Raw genomic sequence first — 20,585 nt, 5'->3', positions numbered from 1 at the left:
CTATTGTCAAGGTGTTCCAGGTGAAAATTGTGAACTCCTTGACTTTCTTCGTTTGGGTGAACTCGTTTTCACCCTCCGCTGCTGGTCTTTTCATGCCACCACCCTACCTACCCCTCCGCACAAATAAATTAAAAGTTCAAACTATAATATAAATAATAATAATCATATTTAAATCTCGGTCCTTACTTACATTCAACTTTTAAATATAAGGATGGTAATTCATTATATAATTTTTTTTCAAAGATTGTCTGGACATTTGGTAGAATATAGTAAGAACAGCCAAGAGTTTCTATCATACTCTCTCACTCTCTCTCTCTTTTTTATTTGTAAAAAGATGGGAAGGTGCGGGAGAACATTACTCAAAAATCAATCAATCAATTCAAGCTCTTTCTGCTACTCGTCTGGCTATCTCACTCACTCAATTAAAAATTTTCTTTCTCTCATTCTCTTTCTTTATTATCTCAATCTTTCAGTTTATTCTTCTATTTCACTTCCCTTTGATCTCTCATCACTGGGTGGATATCTCCTACGGTGTTGCAATGAGTCACAGTTATGTCAATTTTATTCTTGTAATAGCATTTTGACAGTTGTAATTGTTTTACCGATGTAAAAATCAAACATTAAAGGAAAAACTGATCCTCTTCTTTATATCGATCTGTCTCTTAGTCTCTTCCCGCTTTTGTCTGTATGATCTTCAATTTCTCTCTCCATTGTTATCTGTACGCTCCACTCACATCCATCAGGGGTATTCATGATCTTTGTGTTAACCCTGTTAATTCTGCTAGGTCATGTTAGATCGAGAAAAATGATGACGTAGACTTGTAACAATCGGCTAGTTAACATTGCTCGATATAGATGTTAGGTCGAAAATGTAGTCACACTGCTATCCGTTAGGGCGTACGTAACCAACATGGCAGCCATGAATTTAACAGCTGTTTTTTGTTTCCATGCATTTTTATTCTTAAATAAGCTTTAATTAAATCAGACTAATACATTTCTTTTGTTAATTTCTAACCTGTCCTTATACTCTCATTCATAATAGATACATCCCCTATCTTATAAAAGGCTGTTAGAGGTTAGGATACAAGTTGGGTATGTCGGCACGAATTGATGTGTGTCATTTGTTAGTACTTTTCGAGTGCATAGATAACATTTTGAATGAAAGAGTTGATTAATTTTCCTTTTTTATTAACTTCTGGCATCTTACAATCGAACACAAAATAAAACCAAATCAGACAACAAGCCTTCAAGGCCTGTTATATCTTTATTTTTGGTTCTACCATTCGCCACGCGCAACAATGCGGAAAAATTAACGTTTAACATGCTAAGAAAAGAAGAGGGCGTTCACGATCTTACAGGACATTTCTCTATTCGAGTTAACACGAGTTAACATCTTACAAACATCGTGAATACCCCTTTTATTTCCATCTTTCCATTACTCTTCCTTTTTGATTGTGTTTGGGTCTTCGATTTCTCTCTCCTTGAGTGTGTTCTTCTATTTTTCTCCCAAATGTTGTTTGCACTCTCACTCACTTTATTATTTAAATCTGTCTCTTATTATCTTCCTTCTTTTGTGTTTGTACTTCGACTTTTCTCTTCTAGTACGTTTTTATTTTTCTCCCCATTGTTCTCTTCGCCCTCTCACCCACTTTTTCTTTCTTTTACTCTCTTCCTAACTATTCCATGCTCTCTCACTGTCATACGTGTGAATGTGTTTGAAGTGTACACATGCACTGTTCTATTTTTCTCTGTTTTTTTTTTGCCAATCTGCCTTCCTTCTCCTTTTTGTTTTGTGTGTGCCTGTTAGTTTTATTTTTTTATCTTCTCTCTCACTCTCACACTATATGTACTTAAATGATTCAACTCCTAATTAATAACGATTTAGCAAAACAGTTTCATAATTATGTTCAAACTTGGCTTTTTAGTTCAAGAAAAAGTTCCGCGTTCAAAAGTCAACATTGATTCCAGAGAATTTACTCTAGTGCAGTCCCCTCAGTCCAAAATAGAACAAATCTTTAAACGTACACTACCGCTAATTAATTACATGAAATCTTTTAATGCTTAATACAGGTGAACAGACTGAAAAAGGGTAAAAATTTAAATGAGAAAATCACCGCTAGTTTTGTTCCCCTCTGAAACATTAACGCGCCGGACTGTTTTTTCCGTAAATTAACACGGCCCTGATTTACGGTCGGGTCTGAGTAAAACACGTAAAACGTTACTGCCTTCGAAGGGAAACCCATTTCCTTCATCTCCTGCTAATCCTGAAGGCTTGGAGTATTAATCTTATTTATGGCAAAGCATACTTTTGTTAATGAATTATTTTTGTCATATATTATTTTCTTGAAATAGTGTAAGAAAAAATTGGCCAGTACTGAAATCGATGAAAAATTGAAATTACTACTACACTAATCTCTACACATTGAAATTACAAAACAGCTGACAAAATTGTTTAAAGTTTTTTCTTGAAAGGAAAATGTTTATTGACTTTGCCAGTCGGCAGGTTTTTGGGTTATAAACGAACAACCTTTTATACTATTTCCTAGGAAGAACTTAACCGGAAGAAGTGGCGTTTTACTTCATCCTGTGACATCATTTCCAGGCAGGTATCAAGAACCAAATGGAAAATGGTGTTTTTTTTCTTTACCATTTTCGGTTATATTTCCATTCAAGACGTTGAATTCACATTCGTACCGATTGACTAGTGCATCTTATTTACATACAACACAACTAATTCATATTAGCTTAGTGGTCATAATTGACCATATTAATTATTCTTTTTATGAGTTTTTGAGAACTTAAAAAGTTACGGTAGTTAAAGTCGTCAGAGCAGCGGCGTTTTGAGCCGAAGATCGTGGGTTCGAATCCCGCTCGTGACATTAATTTTTTGCCTCAATCAAAAACCTTAGATTAAAAAAATAATTGATTGGAAAATAATACAATATTTACATATGATAAACATATCAATGTAAAATCCAGGCTTTCTCAACCCGGATGTCATTATGTTTTATACGTTATATGCTATATAATAAAAAGAAAATAACGATTGTAAAAAAATTTCTAAAGTGTATTAAACAGTCAAATCCAATATCTCAGTGCCATAAATATTTCTGATTGTACATAGACTTTTATGTGTGTGGTGTGAGTTATTTATTGGAATGAATGTATTTATTTGCGTAAATAGCAATTACTTTGAAGAATATCGAATACCCGGTAGTAGTGTGAATGAAATTTATTAAAGTGAATGGAGGGACTTATGTCCAATTACACCGAGAAATATCTAGTACTCTGGAATAGTGTGAATATAATTTATTACCATCAATCAATGGGCTTACCCCTAGTACCCCCAAGTACTCCGGGGAAGTGCGGTTTGTAAATGTAATTTATTAGAGTGAATGGAGAGGGCTCATATCCAATTACTCCGAATCGAAAACTCTGAAGTATTAGGAATGTGATCTATTAGCAAGAGGCTTATCCCTAATAACCCGAGGAATATGGATATATGGAGTACTGTAGAGTGGCATGGACGATGTCTGGTGTGTGAATGTAATTTATTGGCGCGAATGTGAGAACTTATCCACAATTTCTCCGAGGAATATCGAGTACCCTGGGGTAAAGTGAATGCTAATGAAACTATTATATTTTTTATTAATTATGTTTTTGTGTAATGTTAGCCGCGGTTAACCATGCCCTTAGAAATAAGAAGGCTAGCATTAGAATAGAGAAAAGAGAGTTGGTTACTGTTATACCACCGCGAGAAAGAGAATATCTTCTAGGACGCGTTAGCTGCAGGTCAATTAATCTGGTTTATAGTTGATACCTGATTATCTAATATCAATAATCATTTATATAATAATAGGTAAAAACTGGTATTTAACATAAACAAAGCTTTCGGTGATATACAACTCACCAGGACTACAAAAACATTAAATAAATGCAATAAATGTACCATTTTGTTAATATGTATATGTTTTAGCTGGTCTATTAACCAAAGCAATTATTTTAATTGATTTATTATTGTTTATGCAAAGCATGGTTGAGTTGAAAAATGTAGTGTCACGAGCAAGCTTCGAACGCACGACCTACGGGGTACTGATAAACTAATTTTTCAACTCAAACATATTTAGATAAAACAGGCTAATTAAATTATTTTGGTCTTCTTTTTTGGGTGATTTGATTTTTCTTATGTACGGGCATTTTTCAAGTTTGGTTAAAGAAATTTTCAATCCAGGCGTTTCGGCATCCGGTGTCATTTTCAGTTAATTTATTTCTGCAAAACATTTGAATTGTACATTATTGTTTTTGTATGAAGAAGTAGATGTATTGGCCGTTTTTAACTCATGAATAATCCTGATCTTGCTATGGTATGTATACTGAAACAAATTAAATTGTTACTACCAAACTTTCGACCTATTTTAAGGCCATCATCAGGACAAAACTATCTTAAATATATCTTCATATTGACATAATTATATTTTTAATAGACAATTTATAATCTCTTTGAAGACTGACTCAGTCGCAACGTTGGCAATGACTGTAACACCAGTGCTTTAATTATGACAATGTATAGACATATTTAAGATTGATTTGCCCTGATTTGACCTTAAAGTAGGTTGAACGCTTCGCAGACAAATTTGTCTCTTCATCCAGACCATGCCATGATCCAGATTATTATTAATTATTGTTTTTCTTTAAAATTAAAATATTTTCTGGAAAAATACTAGAAAATGGCTTAGGATGCTGAAACGTCGTAGATTGAATTTATTTGAACCACCGTCAAAAAAGGCCAACAAATAAGAAAAATTAAACTATTTTGATTATTTTGAACAATCATTTTTACATTTTGAAGGAAATTTTAGTGAGTAAGCCGACAAATTTCAAAAATTACGTTTTTCATGAGATACTAGATTTGTATAGATCCCACTAATGTACAGAACCTTGAATATTTACAATTGAAAATATAATACGATTTTCATAATGATCGTCAAAAAAAATCATTTATTTAAGTTTAAAGGGGATGAAAGGTGTTTTTATTCAGTTTTTAAGTTAAAATGAAAATTCAAAATTTTATAGTTGGTCGTAGTTGTTATAGTTTAAAGACAGAAAAGGGAAAAATCCTTTTTGCACAAATGACACACCTACACGGACAAAACAATAGTTGGATAATTGGTAGGTTAGGTCTTCAGCAAAAGAATCAATAAACAGGGGGTTTATTTTTTTCTTTTCTGAACTCGGTACTTAATAGAAAAAGCAGCGGGGTCGAGAAGGTCGAAATGGTTGTTGTTCTGTACTAATTTTTCGTTTTCAAAGTTAAAGATTTAATGTCGGACGTACTAGAAGGACGAAATTTGTAGATTTTTTTGGTTTTTGGATTCGTTTTGGATGGATGGTTCGATTATCAGTCAGGTCGAGGCTATTGCAAAATAAAGTTACGTCAAGCTAGGAGATATGTATGTTTAGAAAAAATGCAAATTATAAAGCGTTTAGTATGAGACATGCCGTTGATATTTAAATTTACCTTGTATTTGCGTATTAATGAAGAAGACAAAAAAAAGTATGACTTGATTGTTTAGCTTTTTTTTGGTTTTCTGCTATGAAAAGCGTGCTTTAGGAGCGCGTTTGAAAAGTTCGAACCGGCGAGATTCGCCACCTCATTGGAATGTTTTTTTGACTTGTTTCGAGCATGCTTGAAGCGGCGGAAAGGGCAGTCAGAATTTGTCCACCAATATTTTGGGGGGAAAAAGAAAAGGTGGGCCGGTGCAAAATGCCACCTACCTCAGCGGGGTCTGGACTCGGTTTGGAGGATTACGCCGACGGCGGAGTGGTGAACGGAGCGGCCTCCTGCGGTTTCCATGCCAACGATGCCAGTCCTCGTTATTTCAGACGAGATTGGCCAATCCTCCCCATAGTCAGCGAGTTTGACTTTCCACTTTACACAACCCCCTCCTCACGCCACAATTGCGACATTTACTATGCGGTTTGTTCTATTTATCCTATTTTTTTACAAATAATCACGGTGGGGCGATGGTGATTGCTGTACCTCTTCTACTTTCCACTTTCACGATGGCCAAAATTCGGGCATGGTTTCAGAGGGTTGACAGACAGCATTGATCGGGGGGAAATGTCTAGGCGACCTATTAAACTTTTGTCACGCGCTAATTTAACCTAGGTATCCGAAGACAACTGCCACATTCGACCAAAATATATTTGAATTGATTTATTCGTGACGAACTCATGCGTAGGTTGTACAAATGTATATTGTACAAAATATAAAAAAACAGGTCACTGAACTTTATTATTACAATACAAACTCTATTTTGCCGACCAACTTACAACACACCAAAATTAAAATAACGACTGATAACAAAGTCACTTTCGAATCCTTGCTCAATCCTCAGATACATAAATCACTGATGGGAAAAAATAAGAAGAACACAGAGAAGAGTTAAGTTAAGCCAATCTGTTACTTCTCGTGGGTCAGGGCAGAAATCGGAATTGAGATTGAAATCGGAAATGAACCAGATGGCAAATGATGTATCCCGAAATGAAGGTTTACCTCTCTCCTATACCAAAATGCCTACTACTGCCGCACGAAGGAAGACGAGAGAATCCAGACTGGAAGAATGGGAATATTTGTGGAGGAACTCAATTAAGGGAAAAGTTACAAAAGAGTTCTTTTCAAGTATATCCTCTCGGCGGTTAGAGTTAGCAATCGATCACAAGCTGACATATTGCTCACAGGACATGGAAGAACGGCCGAGTATCTGCATCGATTAAGCATCATCAGCAGCCACATCTGCCCTTGCGGACAAACATCAGCGCAGACAGAGGACCACCTACTGATGGAATGCGAAGGCTCCCAACAAGCCAGGCTACCATAGATACAGTGGATGGTGTCGCAGGGTCTACAGTCTCCTCCGGCAAAACGCGAGCTCCAGAAGATGGGATGTCGACCACATTTAAACAAACTCATAAAAGAAATATTCAACTTTCTAGAATTACAATAACTGTTCATGTGATGTATAAAATCGTGCAATCATTCGAATATAAAATGTACATATAATTTCATGTAATGCCGTAAATGTGACCCACACAAAACACACACATACACGTGTATGGTCTCGGGCGTATGACTTCTCAGGGCCTACCAACTATATCTGCTTTTGTGTAATTTATAACAAACAAGAGACAAGAATGACCAACTCTGGTTTTGGCTAGTTATATTTCAGTCTTGTCTCTCCCGCCTCCCAAGTTAAGCTTCAGGAACTGTCAACTGCTAGGTCATTTTAACATCCAACGCATTAGTTTTTAAATCTAAATATATTCAACTTCCCAAAAAAAGCCGTCTTTTTTCTGACTTCTTTATTCAACGCCAAATTGAGAAATACATACTTTCAAATTCAATGGAAACTTTCTTAAATTTAAATTAACTCAAAGCCTCATAAAAATGTAAGCTCCCCATCATCTTATCATCCTATTAGTTTGTTACTCGTTCCTTCTAACCTATTCGAAAAATTAATTTACAAAAAATTATCTCTCTTGCTACTTCAAACCTTACCAAACCATAAATTTGGCTTTATTTCCACTATTTATCAACTTCACAGAGTTACAAATTTCAATAGTTTGTTTAAAGTAGTACAGTCCAAGCTATGGAACTCCATAATAGAGAGTCTGTGTTTGAAAAAAACAGATTCTCTGTTACAGATTTCATTACTTCATATCTCTAGCAGAAATTGTACAAGACTGGAGTGTTTTACATGTTTCTCAGGCCTTCGACAAAGTATAGGGAATTAATTTTACCCCAGGCCTATTACCTGATTACCTTAAGGAGAGATTTTTCTAACCTTGGGATCGGAGACTTATGATATGAAAGAAGTGCTCGCAGGTGTGACACAAGGATCAATAATCGCTCCGCTGTTGTACAGTTACTTCTAACATGCCCATAAATGAGAATGCACTTACCACCACTACACAGATGACACCTCCATCAATCAACCCTCTCAAGTCACAAGCTTAACTTATGTTACAAAACCACATATCAATGGGAATATGGTGCAATCTTTGGAAAATAAAGTTTTGCTCCTTAAAGTCGCAACGTGTCACCCTTTTCACTCTGCCATAAGACTTGTCTTGGCAAATACTTCTACAATGAACCAGTTCCTCAACCCGACAAAGTTAACTATTTATGACATACATTTGAAAGAAGTCTAACGTGGAATACACACATTGTTAAAAACAAGACACTAAACAAACGATTTAAAATGCTTTATTACCTACTCAACCATCAATCAAAATTACTATTAAAATCAAAATTTTCGGCATACACATACCTACTCAAACCTATTTGGATGTATGAGTGCCAAGCTTATGGATTGCCAAATATTGTAATATACAAAGATTACAAAGTTTTCATTCCAAACTTTAAAGATCTTACGTTGAAAATAATATACCACAGAGATCCTCATATGCCAAGTGTTTTTTCATCCAAGAAAACACATTACAGACGTTCTTTTAGTAAATTACTAGATCACACTACACAAATTACGATTACTCTATTCCCCACAATTCCACGTAGGCGACTGAAAGAGTATGGATAAGAGGCCTCTCGAATGATTAATATCATTTATTAATCCAGAGCGGCTGCCTTTCTCTATAACGCCCGTAATGTCACAATCACAAATTGAAATCCAATCTGCTGGGTTTTATATAATCCATGTACAGATGTAGATGAAAATAATGTAAAAAAAAGATTAAATTAAATCTTAAATTCTTGCCTATTTGCATACCATTTAATCAACTGTGATGGTGCAGTACTCGATATTCCTCCATCATATCATTCCTCTTTACACTTTCTACCCTAAGTGCAATTTTCTTATCGGGTGGCATTCCTTCGCACTCTCTACATGGAACCAAAGAATGGCATCGTTCAATTAGGTGGTAAATATCTAGCAACCTTTTTCTGTATGCCGGACACGTACGAAGGCTTCGCACCAGTGTGTCCAGCTCGCATAATCTGAGATCAAGTTGAAATTAAGGGTAATCCACGAGCTGGCAAAAGAATCTACTGTTAATGGAGTGGACCTATTAATAAAGCTACCTAAATGAAATGTAAGAAGTGTTAAAAAAAATATGGACCAAAGTAGTAGTTGGAAGCATATATCTAAAATAGGCAATGGATGTGCAGTTCCATAGTTTTCGTCTCAAGGAAAGTGAGTTTTGTTGCTCAATTTGGAAGCTAAAAACGGTCCGTTTGCACCGCTTTGGGCTGAAAGATTCACCATTATGCAACAGATCTCAAACTGCGGAAACCTTTGAACATATCATGATTTGCCCTAAATTTGAAAAAACTGAGAAAAGAAACAAACCTTAGACCAGCTTGTCCGCGTAATCTCCTGTCCGTTTAATCTCAATACTATTTTGAGCTCTTGATCCTACCGTCTATTCAAATCCTCTGTTTGAACGAAAACCTTGAGACCTGGGCCCTTCACCTTCTCTTCGAGTTCCAGTGTCGGCTTGTTTTCCTCCGAGTGACAGTCCGAAATATTAGTATTGTAAGATGGTAAAAATACAAATAATGAACTAATTTTTTATATGTATAAATCAAGTATAGATTAAGAATAAAACCTAGAAAAATGGCACATAAAATATTATCAGCAGTTGAGTTACAAGGCCGGCCATTCTGCACTTTTCATCTTTAAACGCACGAAAAGAACGACTTTTTAAAATTTATTTTGTACAAGTCTTCCAAATTCGTACTTCGCATCAGCAGTCACAGTAGTAGATAGAGTACGAAGAACTATAATTCATGGACAACCTGATGATTCCGTGGGTACACGAACACAAAGGAATGTTGTTAACGAAAAATCAAACACACTGACCAGAGAGAATCTGCAAGACCATTACAGGCACCTGATCTTGGGATAACAACAATAAATATAGAATCCTCCATGACAAAATGGATCCAAAAAAAGAGTGGATAAACTATAGGGGTTCTAGACAAAGTAAACTTATGTTAAAACAACTCTTATCAAGACTGTCACACTAACTGCAACAGGTGGAGAGGGACAAATTCAGAGGAGTGATAGGACTATACACTGCCATCTGAGAAAAGATCTACATAAGATGGGTATATTCAATAATAACCCCATATGTCAATTATATGGATCTCAATGAGCCGATCACCTCTTAAAATTAATTTTAGTTGTGCAAGTGAGAACAAAAAATAGTTTAAACGACCAAAGAAAAAGGCTGTAAATCGGAAGGGGTCCCAGACGGGAACAACGTAACGTCCCCCACAAATCTGGGAAACATAACTCTTCAATAATAATAATTAATTAAGCAGTTGGTCACGGTACGTATGGGAGCGACTTGACGTTCCTTTCAAACCAGAGAAACATAGCCCTGCAATAATTGCACATTTGGTCAAATAAATAAGAACTTCGAAGGTTTCGCAGACCCAGACGTGAACCACGGTGTTTCCCACGAACCTGGAAAACATAAAGTTGCAATAGATGGACAACCGATCAACCAAATAACTAAGTCGAGTTATTTAGTGCTGGAAAAAAAAAATATATATATATGTGTAGCGACGTGGGACATTATAAATCGGGTTCCCGTCAACGAAGTGAGCGACACCCGTCTTCGCAAGGTCCCGCGGGTGGGAACTCCCCCGACTTCCACCCCCTACTCTGGTAAAGAAACTAGTTCAAAAAGGGATGATGTTTAAAACAAAAGTCGAGAGCAAAGACTCACCCCAGGCAGTGAACAGTCCGGAACAAAAGCAGCCACACCCTGTCTGACACTCAATAAGGGGATTATCGGATCAAGTCGACTGAACTAAGGAATTAGGAAAGTACAATAAGCCAGAAGGTGAATGAAAGTAAAATAATCCTTTCATCATAATCATTATCATCAATAAGTTAAGAAGAATAAATGCAATAACCTTATAGACTGAGATTATTTGAAGGTCATGAGATGCGGTCTGGTGTGACGTAGGTTTTAGAAAAACATTTTCTTTATCGTGCCAACGTGTTTCGAACTTTATTGAGATCATCTTCAGGGTTCAAAGTGTTAGATGTGTCAATCTTGTGGGTCGTGTTGAGAGTGCCCAATTGAGAACAAACACTTTGAGCACTGAAGATGATCTCAATAAAGTTCGAAACGATGGCACGATAAAGAAAATGTTTTTCTAAAACCTACGTCACACCAGACCGCATCTCACGATCTTCAAATAATCATAAACTAACGATCACTTAACACCACACACTTATAGACTGTATAGACGCAGTAAGTATCTTCTTTTTTTTGCCACACCTTGTTTTATTTGCTCTTAATTGTCAGGAAAAAGAATCAAATTAAACTCTACAGATGTTCAACCGAATTGACTCGTTAAACTATCTATGCAATTACCCAACCATAGTCTTATTTTGTAGATAAAACACTTGTCAAATGAGATAAAAGACGAGGTTCGCACTTCAAACTTTAGCTTATATCAAATGGACAATATTACGAAAAGGGAGACTTCACAGAAGGGTAATCACTAAACAGCCTGATTAAACATAAGTTCAAATATTACAATGCGCGCGTACCTTTGATGAATACCAAGTATGAAGACAAAATGAACTGACATATCGTCCGACTATACGAGCTATTTACCAGGTCAACACGCTGACTGCTGAAAAGATGCTGCTTGTTCATTGTTATTTTTTACTCTCAAAGAAAATATTTCCTAATTGTAATCACGTACAATAAATGGGTGGATCAATCTGTCCTATAAACTGCAAAATGGGATAATTTAATACATCTCCTATTAATTATTTTAATTAATCTCACGACTATTGACCTACCAAATTTTAATCAAACAGTAGTGACATTAGTCAAATAGTGACGTTCTGAAATATTGAAGATTTTCGATTACAAAACAATTTTCTAAACGAGAAAAATCTTACATGTGCGCCAGTTTGAAACGGTCGAGAGGGGCGACGCTTTTGTCCGGCAAGTTGGTGGACCTTCTTTGCAAAGCGCAAACGTTCTTATTTCTTTCACGGCTTGCGAAACTCGACGCTTTTCTCCTCATTTTCGAACGGCAGCCGTTTCTAGGAAAAAAAGACAGACCTTTTTCATTTCAACCACTGGCATTTGCTTATCACATTCACCAACGTTGTCAACTTTTGAGTGTATTTTGTATAGAATCGCGCGAAACAATTAATTTCGAATAGAGCTAAAGGGTTTTGATTTAAATATTTTAGCACAATATTTCATTAATTTAATTTATATAATAATAAAAATTATTGTAACGAATCAACTATAGTTGTTTAGCACTGCTAAGAGAATTATACAAGGATGTCTGTTGCCTTTCACAGGTCAAAATACACTGTTTGAAAAGGCCTTGCACTTCTTTCTGTATTACTACGTAAACAAGGGGAACGAACTAAAATGAGGACCGGGAACGAGTAGCCAGTAACAAGCACAGTTAGCAGTTTTGCAGATTCATTAGCAGCACTTTAATATCCTGGACAAGCACTTCTGTCAGTTCCGAACGTCTTCGTCTATCCTTGATGTTTTCATATGACGTATTGTTAAACCTTCGCCCTCTTCAGTGAGGGGCTTAGACCTATAAGTTTCGCTTTTCGGTACAGAATTGGTTCGATAGAGCAAGCCTGGAAAGATTAATTTAAATGTTCAAGGTCTGGGAGTGATACCTTTGTCGTTCTGTCGATTCTGAACAGAAAGAACGAGAATAGTGGGACCACAAATCTGACTGAGTGTTCAGCAACTCAGATATCATAAATATCTTGTATTCTTTGACAGATCACAACAGGACGATAGTCACAAAACAATGATCAAAACCGATTAAGCTATTAAGCGCGTGTTTAAAACATTGAGGGTCATTCTGGTGCGCATATTAAACCTTGGTTAAACGATAGACCAAAGCAACAAGGATGACGAAAGCAACGAAACTACTTCTAGGCCATTCTTTCTACGAGTTCTTCTCCTACGTGGATTATGCTGAATGAGATAGAACATTGAATTGGCTAAGAACCAACCACAAACGTATCACTCCTACGAAATTCCAAAAAACATACACTATGACATTTTTTCTTTACCAACTTACATTACCTTGCCAAAAGAAGGGTGCCAAAGGCAATGAATTTCATGTTAATGTCTACGATGATGAACTTTTGAAATCACCTAATTATTCTTTTTATCTATGGTTTTGGTTGAGATGAAAAAGTTAATGTCACGAGAGGAATTCGAAACCTTTACCTTCGGCTAATCATATATGGATTAATATTTTAAATCAGCTTTGAATCAAACAAACTAAAATAGTGGGGGAAATGGACCGAGAATAGAAACTACCAAACTAGTAAGTAGCAAATTTCAGGTCACCCAGGGAAGAATATGGTTTAACATAGTTAAAAGAGCAAGATTACCCAGACCAGGCAATCAAAAAGGACAAAACTTGCCAATGGAATCTGTGGCAAAAGAAGTGCCAGGGAACAAGGGTTGGTTATTTCTTGTGAGAATTTTTGTTGAATGCCGCGAAGTAAAGAACTTTGTAATTAGGTCCTTTCTAATCATCCTGGTCCGCCTATCCTCGCTTTTATCCGTCAGACGTTTTTAGGCCTATCACAGCATTAAATCAAACACATTACTGAAAATGGCGAGATATTAAAACGAGTCTCAGAGAGCAAACCAGCGAGTCCGACTATTATAATCGGAAAACTTTCTAATATTTTCTTTGTAATATTTGCTGGTTTTGCTATGCTAGTACCAGTTACAACCGTGGTGAGTACTGAAGCAACAGCCAAAATCGGGGTTCTTCACCTCGCAGATTGGCCGTCTTGTCATAGTGATTCTCTCTTTATGTCTCCTTCCTTTGCGCCGACTCGATACCAGGATGATCGAACTGCGGACTACTTAAGAGTATGAACGAAGAATTCGAGATCGTGATCCTTCACGTGCGACCTCGGACATTCTTTCGAGTTGGACCGAATATTTCATACCAGAGCACCTCAGAAGCTAGAGTTCTATCCTATTATCTTCTTTTTTTTATATTTCGTTTGTGCGTTATCCTCAGGGGAAGATATGCATTGAAGGGGCCTATTGTATGCCGCATTATGAGCGCCATTTTCGATTCGATATGGCGTTATCGCTGACAGACGGTATCGTGGAACCCTCCTGCTGACTTACAACTTTAGAAAAACACTATTAACTGTTTGATTCTGGTATACAATTTGAAATTTAACTAAAATATTATTCGTAATTATAAAACAGTACATAAATAATATTCATAATTCACTACGTAATATTGACGCTTTGAATTATAAAAGCGAGATGACCCTCGACTGTCCGAACCGGAAAACAATTTAAACCAATTTGCGGTAACTTATGACAGGTGTGGAAACGGTCAATATAGGACAAATCCGGCGGTGCATTACATAAAACGCAATGGACATAACTAGTGATGTAACGTCAATTTTCTCCCGTTGGCAGAAACCATCTACCCACCGTCATCGGCGAGGCATAAACTTATAATACCCGTAATGTGTCTATCGGTCAAAGCCTATATTGTAACTGTTTTCTATATCTAAAATATTTTACGATTATCCGTAACGCGAGGTCCTAACGCCATATAAAAGACGAATCTCAAAAGACAAAATTTTTTCCTCTCCGCCTATCAATGTGATGCGGATATTTCAAATCGGCGGAACATCCGACGTATCCGCAACAGTAGAACAATTACTCGTTCATCAAAATGAAATTTACTGTGTTTGGAAAAAGTCAAGCTTTAAATAAATATCGTACTCGCTGCCAAGTTTAACACTTTGAAGTAAACAACTATTATCAGGACGGTTAGAACATAAACAAAGGATCTGACCATCTTTCATCCTCGCTCTATTAATCCAACTAAATTCGTTATGGTGTCGTTGGTGAAAAATAAAATGATATAAACACACAACAGTCTGATAGATGAACGGCGGCACAATACAGACTGAAAACAACATCAGGATGCCATTATCTTCGTGTAATGTTACGGTCACATTAAGTACTTAAAAAATAAAATATGTATGTAGTGTTAAGCATAAAGTCGAACTCTATACCCTACACATTATTATTAATATATATAAAACAAATTGGATTTTCTTAGTTTCAGATATCAATTCATAGATACTTGAAAAGCATAAACACCCCGGTTAATGTTTCCAATTATGTAGCAGCACCCAGCGCAATCAGTTCATAGATCAAAACCATTCTCACTCATTATACATACATTATCTCCAATTTACATTCCATTCTCTCAATTAGAGTGATGGAGAATTTTACTTTTACACCTGTTATACCACTAACCTCATTGAGGGTTCATGAAGTATTCAATATCCAGCCATTAACCCCCTACACATTCACGCTAATAAATACATTCACTTTCAACACAAGCCAGGGGCACAAATCCATCATATCTATCATTACTATATAGAATAGAATAACCCTGTTTTCTCCTAAAAATCGGAACAGGAGACCCAGATACTCGCTGCAATGCTCAAGCACGATTTGCCTGTTTCGTAGCAAGCCTACACTCTCTCTATAAAGAGCCAAGGATTTGCAACCTTCAATTAGGTAGGGCACATCAAGCAACCTTTCTCTACATGCCGGGTTTTGACTCAGAATTATCATGATATAAATAATGCAGATTAATAAAACAGTTCTTTGACTGACTGAGAGACAACGCACAAACTAAACCGAAGGATCTAAAGGACTGAAATTTCGACAGTGCAGTCCTATAGTCACATGGATAGCCGCTAAGAAAGGATTTTTTCTTTTTAATTTCAACCCTAAGGGACAATTTTTTACTATAGACTGAAGTGAACTGAAGAAGAGAAGAATTTGAGAAACAAGACATTATATTAGAAAGCCACTCTGCATCGCATTAGAAAGGTACATCCCGCGTGGACGAAGTCGTGGGTAGAAGCTAGTTTTATATACATAATAATAATAATAGCATCTAATGAAATAATATATAAAATCATAGGAAAAATTCTAAGAGGAAAAAACGCTCTGTGATGATGATCCTGTATTATTGGAGATTGTCGCAATTGTTTTAGAGTAAAATGTTTAGATAAATTTATAGACAATATACAACAATCTATTAAATAATATATTTGTTTATTGTTCAGGCGTTATTTTTTGTATTTTAGAATAATTTTATTTTTAATCTTTCTGCCTCAGAATTTGAGAAAAGTGATATGTGTATTTGGTTAAATCCGTACTTTTGAACAAAAATTTGCATTTTGAAATTTACCATATTATATATATACATTACCAAAATTTCCAAAACCTAATTATCTATATAACCTAATTATAATTTTGAAAACAAAATTACCTGATGATTTCTGAGTACCAGGATACAATTATGGATAACGAAAAAGCTGGCAAACTGGGCCAAAGGATGACCTGCACCATATTAGCCCTGAACCTATTCTTAGGATAACAAAACCAAACATAGATCCCCCATTACAGAATGAAATCAAAAAAGGCAAAAGGAAATGGAAAAGTAAGCACATGTTCAAAAACCGTCCCCAACACTGGCAAACTGACTGCTACAGTTAGAGTGGGCAAAATCAACTAGGGCAACAAACAGTTAGAGGAATGATATATATATATATGACTACCATCTGAGAAAACGAGAAAACATCTAAACAACATGAGCACATTCGATGATAAATACATTCGTAGATTATACAATGAGGAGGAATAAAAAACGACCCATATCATCTTCGAATGAGAAGCAACCGCTGAATGGAGACAAAACCTGGGATACAAAGAAAACCCACGGAATGGAATTGTAGCAACGACCTAGTACTTCTTATGAGAAGGGTCGAGTCCTTGCAGTAAACTAAGAAATAAGAAGGTGGAATATGAAGATGTTTGATATACAAAACACGGCAGTGTTGCACTGCACATTCGGCAAAGGAGAGGAGACACCAACATACGTACTAACTACATTTGCTCTCAGGTAAAAGTGTTTGGTATGTACGACATAACCGTAGATAAAATCCAACCACTGAAACCGGGCTTTGTAATCAAATTTATTATTATTTATCAACTAGGATTCACTAGTGTGCCGTTAGCACAGAACTGAAGAAACTATAGCTCTTAAGAGTCGCAGTGTATTACACACCCCGATTGATCTACATTTACATGTATAAAAATAAACTAGACATTATAAAATGTTAACAGTTAATTTTCATGATATTGCCCTATCAAATGTGAATGGCAATTGTAAAATATTCCAGTAAAATTTCAAAATCATCAAGAGGAATGTCACTGAAAACGTGCTACTATCTGATGGATCAGTATTATTTGAAATTCTTGCAATTCTTTTCATTTTATAAGAATATTTTTTTTGTCGACAAGAGGTTTTGATTTCCATTTGATAATTGAGACATTGCTATAAATTTTCGTTCAGAAAGTGAGCGAGTTGGTGGTGTAATCGGCCTAATCTGCCTTTATCTTTGCACTAATCTTTACTTTGCGTTTTAACTTCTTAGTTTATCCGTTCTTCATAAAGTACCTTTTTCTGTGAAGGTAAATAATTCTATAATGTCATCAGTAATGCAATTGTTTGTGTTGTCAACGATTTAAAGCGTCTGTTTGAGATTTAAAGCTAGCCTGTCTTATCGTATTTGGTCTGACATGAACATAAATATTTAAGTTTCAGGTAAATTCATCATGGTCCTGTATGTTAACCAAAAAAAAAGTTCAAATACAAATTTGACACAGTTGGATTTTTTCTGTCCATGTGAAAGCTGGTTTGTGTAGCATGTTAAAATTCAGTCAATATGAATCTGAAAGGTAAAACGAAACTTTAATTGGTATATATATATTTTTTTTTAATTGAGCACGTAACAATTCAAGGTTTATTCTTTATCTTAAAAGCATATTTCAAGACAGTGTAAACTCAGTTTTATCATTTTATTATTTAAAAAAAGACATTTGTCCTCTTCTAAATAGGTATTTCTTCTTTATTGGGCTGGATTAAAATTAGTCAATCTGTTGATTGTTTTGAATTTACAATCAAATACAGGACGAGCGAGGTTATACACACCCAACTAGCGAATTAAACAATGCTAACTGTCACGTCGACGTAGATTCGGATTAAACGTGTTTATAAATTGTTATTTTTTATTATCTTTATGTTGTTATTTATGTTATTTGATCGCAGTGACTTTATATGATATAAAGAACAAAAATTGTACTACTTTGAAATGAGAAAACTTATCGAAAAATCTTACGATTTTTTTCCAGATTCTAATCAATATGTAGGTGAAAGTGATAAGCAGTGATTAAATTTACAGTAGCCGATTTGAAAATGTAAGATATACTAAATACCTCAGTCCAGGGACACAAAACAACTGTAGGTTTTTTTTCTATAAATACACGATTAGCCAGCTAACGAGCTGATTGCGAACTCATCACTATTTTCTTTCCTCGTATCTTATCTGTCTGGCTCACTTTCGTCGGACGCACGGGAAAGATAAGCAACTCCCACCTCGCTGAAGTTATGGATGGTACAACAAAACCGGTATTAGCTGTGTCTTTGGGAAGGAAAAAAATTAAAGCCGCGTGAAACTGTTTTTTCTCGGTCAATTTCGAAATGGCATCTTATTCGCGATACTTGACCTCCACTCGTATTAAATGTTTGCATTTATTAACAAAGCACTCAACCTCCTTTAATGACGGTTTATATTTGAACATGCAAAAGGGATCTGTTCCAAATCAAGAAATACTCGTCGCTATGCAGCTACCATTATTTCAAATTTGTTGAATTGTAGGGTTATGGTTAATCCTTTATCCAAGGAAGGAAGCGAAAGATTTCCTTTTGGATTATGTGAGAGGAACAGCCTGTAATTGCGTCGTTTCCTTTTACCTTGGTATCCTTACTGTTACAGGCAACGAGTAACATTTTAAGGTATATTAAGCGAACAATAAAGCGAGAATTGACGCATCAGGGACTGGCAAGAGACATTCTTATTGGCATTTGTTAGATCTCTTCTTGTGGTATGGCTAGTGATGACCCAGTTGTTTGGACGTATTCGATCATCCGGTTTCTCAAGTCCATTCTCCATCAGCCGGATTGCCACCATGCTTGATTGTAAGTGGTAGAAAGATTTAAAAAAAAAATTAAAACGAGTTAATGTTATATAGACATAAACCTATCCATAATGGTCCATTAAATACGTTTCGGGCCAACAAACCCCCTACTGGAGGTAACAAACAGAAGGATCAAGGATTTGGAAAAGAACGAAATTAAAATTAATTCATTCGCAGTTATCAACAAGAAATTATTTAACCTTGTCGCACTTCTCGTACCAAGAAAACAGGTTTACTGAAAATATCATACTATTTTTGGTTCTTGGTTTTTGTTTTTTATCATATTGTCTATGGTTGGTTTTTTTGGTTAGTCACGTCACCCAGAAAAGGAGCGAGTCATAAACAGAGTACTAAAATATCAAAGTGTTCAGGGTCTTTCAATATGAGTTCTCCTCCGCGACAAGATCAGTCCTCACCATGGTAGTAGGTAGATAGGTAGAAAACCCAGGGTATATTACGAATAAAAGGATTTTATTAATTCCGTCATTTACGATCGTAATAATCCATCCATCCTTGCTTTTTGAATTGGCAAAAGCGTTTTGGCATTTCACCATCTTCAGTTGTGAGTTGGTCTTAAGATGGTGCCAGGTCGAAACGCATCAAGCAGAAATAAGCGAGGGGAAGCGGACCGGGTTGATTATGACCAAACGAATTACTAATTCCACCACTTCGCAGAACAAGAAAATTCACTCCAAATTACCTATTCTTGCCACACTTTTTGCGCTAAGGTAATGTAGGTTTGCCAGAAATGTCATATGGAATTTCGTAGGAGTGATGCCTTTTTGACTGGTTCCTGACCATTTGCCGTTCATCGGTCTTCCAAAGATAAACATGATTTCAAACAACGCACAAATCAGACCACTTCTGTATCGTGTATTTAAAATTTTTATCTCAATCACCAACCACGGTGCAAGCAGAAAGATGGGCCCAGAATTGGTTTGATTGTTTCAAATCGTCCTTATTTGCTTATCGTGGCTGATTGTCTTTTAAACATTAGTCTGGACGATCTTCAAGGTTTTAATTTTTTTTAAAATTTAATTTGTTTTAATTTGGTCCCAGCCAGGCCAGAAAGGTTTTAAATTCATATTCCGAGTTTCTTAGTTAATTAGTGATTGTCCTCATTGTTTTGATTTGTCAATCAATACACAGATGTGTATGCTTAATTAACACCCAGACGTTCTTCAATAGAAGATTCGTGGCCCTTTCTATCCTCGCTTTTTCGCCCAGACGCATTCTGCATGTCACCATCTTAAAACAAATTCACTCTGATGTTGACGAAAAACGAGGATAAGCGGACCAGGATGATTGGAAATGTCAGAATCACAAATGCCTAGACCTTAGTAAGAAATTAATCTTCTAACAAGCGTGCAAAAAGACCAAGTTTTATGTTTTTTGGAATTAATTGGGAGCGAGTTTCTTCAATAAAGAGTTTG

General features: G+C 35.9%; 1 protein-coding gene across 6 annotated transcripts in view; it reads right to left on the bottom strand.

The window, feature by feature from the left end:
* LOC106662754 (four and a half LIM domains protein 2) overlaps nt 1-20,585 on the bottom strand; it is a 159,148-nt gene that overhangs the window by 105,724 nt on the left and 32,839 nt on the right. For 3 of the 6 annotated variants that reach the window (XM_014387023.2, XM_014387020.2, XM_014387018.2), the window contains exon 3: nt 11,949-12,095. The exons of 2 other annotated variants lie outside the window; for them this stretch is intronic. In XM_014387023.2, coding sequence (XP_014242509.1) covers nt 11,949-12,076 — 128 coding nt within the window. In that variant the 5' untranslated portion in view covers nt 12,077-12,095. Of the gene's footprint in view, nt 1-11,948; nt 12,096-18,390; nt 18,468-20,585 lie in introns of those variants that run through there. One more of the 6 variants, XM_024225231.1, reaches the window with a different exon arrangement.

The sequence above is a fragment of the Cimex lectularius genome, unplaced genomic scaffold (assembly GCF_000648675.2).
Source record: "Cimex lectularius strain Harlan isolate CLEC.00 unplaced genomic scaffold, Clec_2.1 scaffold45, whole genome shotgun sequence".
Classification (NCBI taxonomy): Eukaryota; Metazoa; Arthropoda; class Insecta; order Hemiptera; family Cimicidae; genus Cimex; species Cimex lectularius.
This window is presented reverse-complemented; position numbering and strand designations above follow the sequence as displayed.